The following is a 6000-nucleotide window of genomic DNA, read 5'->3' as shown; positions in this document are numbered from 1 at the left end:
CAGAGGTAATTAAACCTGTTTTAAAAAATAATAAACTCTTCCATTAGCACTGGTTATGTACCAAAATCCTTTAAACTGGCAGTTATCAAACCCCTAATTAAGAAACTCAACCTTGACCCATGTCAGCTCTCCAGCTACAGACCAATATCAAATCTCCTCTTTATATCCAAAATTTTAGAAAAGGTTGTAGCACAGCAGTTATGCTCACACCTACTTATGAATAACATTTTTGAAATCAATCAGTCAGGATTTTGGCCTCATCATAGCACAGAGAAGGCGTTAGTTAAGTTGGTAAATGACCTGTTATTGGCCTCTGATCAGGGTTGTGTCTCTTTACTTGGTTTGCTCGACCTTAGTGCAGTTTTTGCCACCATTGATCACACGATACTCTTTGCTAAACTTGAGAACGTTGTAGGAATAAAGGGAACAGCTCTCTCCTGGCTCAGGTCTTATTTGACTGATCGCTATCAGTTTGTTGATGTAAATGGTGAGTTCTCCACACTCTCTGAGGTAAAGTTTGGTGTTCCTCAAGGATCTGTCTTAGGCCCTCTGCTTTTCTCTTTATATATGCTGCCTCTTGGTGAAATTATTCATAAACATGGTATTCGCTTCCATTGCTATGCTGATGATACACAGCTGTATATTTCAGCAAAGCCAGATGAGAGAGATCAGCTTAACAATGTTGGGAAGTGTGTAAAGGACATTAGACAGTGGATGCTTGATAACTTTCTTCTGCTCAACTCAGATGAGACGGAAGTACTTTTACTAGGACCACATGCAGCTAGAAGCAAAATTTCCGATTACGTAGCATCTCTGGATGGTGTTTCTGTTTCAGCATTCAGACCTTGGTGTTATTATTGACCCTAGTCTTTCCTTTGAGGCTCACGTAAATAATATTACCAGGATCGCCTTCTTTCACCTTAGAAATATTACTAAAATTAGAAATATGATGTCGTTACAGGATGCAGAAAAACTAGTTCATGCATTTGTTACTTCTCGATTAGATTACTGTAATGCTTTACTGTCTGAGTGTGCAAATAATGTTCATTGTTAAAAGCACTAAACAAATAAAAATGAATTGAATTTAAATGCATATAAATAATTAATAGGACAGCCTTCTTTAATCTAAGAAATATTACTTAAATAAGAAATATGATTAGTAATGGAAATATGACCAGTTCATGCTTTTATTACATCAAGGTTTGACTACTGTAATATCTTATTCTCTGGATCTGAAGCGAAGCTTATTTATGCAATTTCTACTTACCAAAACCAGAAAATATGACCACATCATCCCTGTCTTATTCTGTCTACATTTGCTCCCAAACAAAACTTGCAGTTATGCAATTATGAAATTCTTCTATTGATGTATAAAGCACTAAATGGTCTTGTGTTCCAGTACCTGAGTGAAATGAGGCAGGCTATTTGTTGGTACTTCTAATAATGTAGACTGCAGAGGGGACAAAGCTTTCTCTCCCACAGTTATGGTACAGCCTTCCAATCAGTGCTCAGGACTCAGACACAGTGTCTTTGTTCAAGTCTTGGTTAAAACATGTTAGCCATCGCCAAATCTTTGGGACTCAGTGCTGAAAATGTCTTACCTAAATTGAAATGTTAACAGTTCCTGATGAAAGTGGGCTACATACACAATTTAAATATATTTTACAAGAAGGCACTTTGAGCTTTACTTTATGCTAAAGTTATTCCGAAATATATATAAACAATACACCAACCGAGGTATTGTGTCTTAGACAAAAGAATAACCATTTAAATTACAACACTATTGTTTGGTTGGAGCAAAAATGCTTTACCACATGTTGTTCACTGAACCCTTATCTTTCCTAATAAACCGGGATTTGGAGAAGTGAATGTGATTAATCTATTGCTAAACATTAACACCTGATAAGTCAAGTCAAGTTTATTTCTATAGCGCTTTTCACAACAGACATTGTCTCAAAGCAGCTTTACAGAAATCAACAACAATGGGTTATCGGTCGCCTGGCGCAGTGCTGAAGGCTAAGAGGTTAAAAACATATTTGATGAGTCAAACATTATGTTAATAGGTTTCTCTCAGGAAAAAGAGGTAAAGGAGCAGATCTGGTGGGATCATCGTTATAGTTTACTTTATTTTACTATTTGACTTGACCTTTAAACTGTTTTATTTAACTGGGATGTATGGATATCCCCCTCCACCCCCACTTTCATGCGTTCATTCAAGTTTTTTGTCAGTGTTGTGGTGGGCTGTCATTAAAGGGATCTCTCATGTCTCTGTTACCTTCTGGCTGTCCCTTTTAGTTATGCTGTCATAGCTGTTGTAGTCCTGCCAGAGTCCTTACTTGCACTCTACTCATACTGCATTTTTGTCCTTAAATATTATGTAGCAATAAGGATAATAATCCTAATAATTCATGTTTCCCTCTCTCTTCCGGTCACTCTCTCTTTATTTCTCTCTCTCTCTCTCCTCCCCCCTTCTATTCCAAGTTAAACACGATTTTAATGTTACAGTGATTCTGTCCCATTCTTCTTTCTGGACCTGCCTGATTCATCCTGATGCACTACTTCTTGATGTTTCCAAATAAACAGTTTAGAAAACCATGAGGTTACAGCAGAAGGTTAAACACAAGAACCATTATATGGATCTGGACTGTAAATAATATAAACTGTTTGCTACAATTGCTTAGGACTACAATCACCATGAGCAGTTTTATATCAGTTTCCATCAGTGGACCTTCAGTTGATATCCTCAACAATGATTGAAGTATTATAAATTGATGTTCATCGTCAGCTAGATGAGGAAGGGTTCCTTTTTTAGTTTGAATCCTCACATGGTTTCTTCTTCAAATCATGTCAAGGAGTTTTGTTTGCCACTTCATGGCTGACTTGTTCATAAGGAATAAAAATATGGATACATTTAGGGACTAATTTATAAAATGTAAAATGTATACACAGATTCTATTAATTTCTGTAAAGCTGCTTTGGGGTACTGTCCATAGTTTGAAGTGTTATTGTGTCTATTGAATGTATCTGTGTGTGTGTGTGTGTGTGTGTGTGTGTGTGTGTGTGTGTGTGTGTGTGTGTGTGTGTGTGTGTGTGTGTTTATCTGCATGGAAATCGAAGATAAATTTGATCATATGGAGAGAGTGAATATAAATAAATTAATAAGCCAAAAAAGTGTCATTGTGTCGTATCACATCCTCCAACTCAGCACCTGCAGTCGCTCCCAGCTGCAGCAGTGCAGTTTCTCTACTATCTGACTGAGGGAGGTTTTTGTACAACTCTATATCACTGTGTGAACAGGTCGGTGCTACTGATATAATGGAAACTCTGACAGTAATAATCTCCTGCATCTTCAGTCTGGACTTCACTGATGGTCAGAGTGAAATCAGATCCAGATCCACTGCCACTGAAACGAGCTGGAAAACCCGACTGTAACTGATTTACAACTTTAATCAGGAGTTTAGGAGATTCTCCAGCTTTCTGCTGATACCAGTACAAGTGTTCACCATTTGAATCCTTGTACACTGCTGGACTGGTTTTACAGTTGATGGTGACTGTTTCTCCTGGAAGAACAGATTTCACTGCAGGAGTCTGAGTTACTGTGACTTGACCTCTGCATTCTGTAAAAATACACAATAATGCAGCATGAAACTGAAATATTAGAACAGAAACAATACGTGTATTTGTATGAACACATCATTGTAGAGATAAAATATGAAGCAGTGTCTGACCTTGAGTCCAGAGGATCAGTGTCCAGATGAAGACGGGGATCAAAGTCATCGTAGCTGTGGGTGAAGTTTCTGTAGCAGCAGCTCTCAGTCATGAAGTGTGAAAGTCACAGCGCTATAAACACTCCCAGAGCACTGAAGCATGTGCTGCCAATGCAAAGTGTCCTCTAAGTATGGAAACGTCTTTACCACATTCCCCCAAACTTACTGTCATTCTCACACTACTACACAGTTATTGTGTGAATTATGCTTCTGTGGTCAGATGGAGATTTTCTGAATTTAGGTTTTAGATGCAGAATGAAGTAACTGAGAGAAAGAAGCAGAAACTTTTACTGGATTCTGTTTGTACTGAATGTTAATGAGTTTCTGACTGTATTGGATTGATGGTGGAACCACCACCCATATTATATTATAATCATATTATACTGTTAACATGCTGTTTTAAACCTCTTGTTTGCTGCTGTTGCTGTTTTTGTACAACACTGTGTTTATGTTCACAAATTACACAATTTGCACACGATACACTTTTTTTTCATTCTTATTTACATTTATGGCATTTGGCAGATGCCCTTATCCAGAAAGATTTACAACTAAGCAGGGGATGGTTAAGTGGCAGCTCGGTGTTGATGGGATTTTAACCTGTGACCTTCCGATCCAAGCCTTAACCACTGAGCTACCACCTATTTGACTAGGACATCTTATTTAAGTCCTTAGCTCTGTGTTGTGTGATGTCTCGTTATGTTGTGTAATGTCACACCGGGGTTCTGGAGAAACGTTGTCTCGTTTCACTTTGTGAATATATGGTTGAAATAACAAAAAAAGGTTCATTCGAAGAAGCAGCATGTTGGCAGTGAGTAAACACACACTTTAAGAGTCTAGATTCTTGTGGGACTTATATAATTTCATAATGTTTTATCAGTCTACAAAAAGACTGGAGGAATTATTCTCACTTCAGCTCCACACAGTCATACAGTATATTGTAAATTTCTCATAAGTGTATCAGCATTTTTACTCACTGAGGCATTATGGGTAAAACCTACACAACTGCAGGTCTACATTTTCTGTCTGTTCAGCTTTTAGTTTGTGTGATGTATTTGTGTGTCTTACACACTTGCTGCATCTTCAGATTTTTTTAACCGATTCATCTCAGTGTTTCTGAAGAGAAATCAGTAAAAAGGAATAAAAGCAGGCAGAAAGTGTGTGTAGAGATCAGCTGATGTGAACAGAAGTTGGTGTTGTGTAGCTGTTTTGTAATAAGACGTGTAAATGATGGAGAGAGCAGTGAGTTTAGAGCAGCAGGGTTTTTTTTGCAGACACTAACCTGTTTGTATCAGTGTGGCTCACTTTTAGTGGAGGAACCAAACTGACTGTGGGCCGTAAGTACCCTGTTTACTAATGACTGAAATGGAGTGTGTTCAGATTAATGACTGAAATGGAGTGTGTTCAGAATAATGACTGAAATGGAGTGTGTTCAGATTATTGACTGAAATAGAGTGTGTTCAGATTAATGACTGAAATAGAGTGTGTTCAGATTAATGACTGAAATGGAGTGTGTTCAGATTATTGAATGAAATGGATTGTGTTAAGATTAATGACCGAAATGGAGTGTGTTCAGATTAATGACTGAAATGGAGTGGGTTTAGATGAATGACTGAAATGGAGTGTGTTTAGATGAATGACTGAAATGGAGTGTGTTCAGATGAATGACTGAAATAGAGTGTGTTCAGATTAATGACTGAAATGGAGTGTGTTCAGATTAATGACTGAAATGGAGTGGGTTTAGATGAATGACTGAAATGGAGTGTGTTTAGATGAATGATTGAAATGGAGTGTGTTTAGATTAGTGATGTAAACTGTAAAAAATATATAGTTTGTGTTTTTGTCTCCAAATGCACTTTATTCTTATTATTTTTCATGTCAATATTCTTCTGTTACTAATTTTTTCTTTGATATTAGAAGACAAAAACCCATCAGATTATAGTGTTACAGCTCATTTTAATTTAAATTAAACAAAATAGACACATTGTGTATATTACTGTGACATGTTTCACTGAATTCACAATGAAATCTTAGAGACTGTGTTTGTATTAAATGCTGTTGATGTTTGTGATTAGTGAATATTCACTACCATTCAATTTCCACATGCAGTAACCAGAGAAACATCATTATAGATCTAAAATATAAAAGTATTTGAAATGATGGTGAAACGTTTGTGATGCTCCACTGAACACACTTCTGTTCTGTAAGATATAAAGTGATGTGAAACACACACACT

General features: G+C 36.9%; 1 gene segment (V, D, J or C); it reads right to left on the bottom strand.

The window, feature by feature from the left end:
* Positions 1–3171: 3171 nt before the first annotated feature.
* LOC124391945 lies at positions 3172–3888 on the bottom strand. The segment is given in 2 exon segments: positions 3172–3617; positions 3729–3888. Coding segments are annotated over 2 exon segments (384 nt in total).
* Between the last annotated feature and the right edge of the window lie 2112 nt (positions 3889–6000).

The sequence above is a fragment of the Silurus meridionalis genome, chromosome 10, assembly GCF_014805685.1.
Source record: "Silurus meridionalis isolate SWU-2019-XX chromosome 10, ASM1480568v1, whole genome shotgun sequence".
Lineage (NCBI taxonomy): Eukaryota > Metazoa > Chordata > Actinopteri > Siluriformes > Siluridae > Silurus > Silurus meridionalis.
This window is presented reverse-complemented; position numbering and strand designations above follow the sequence as displayed.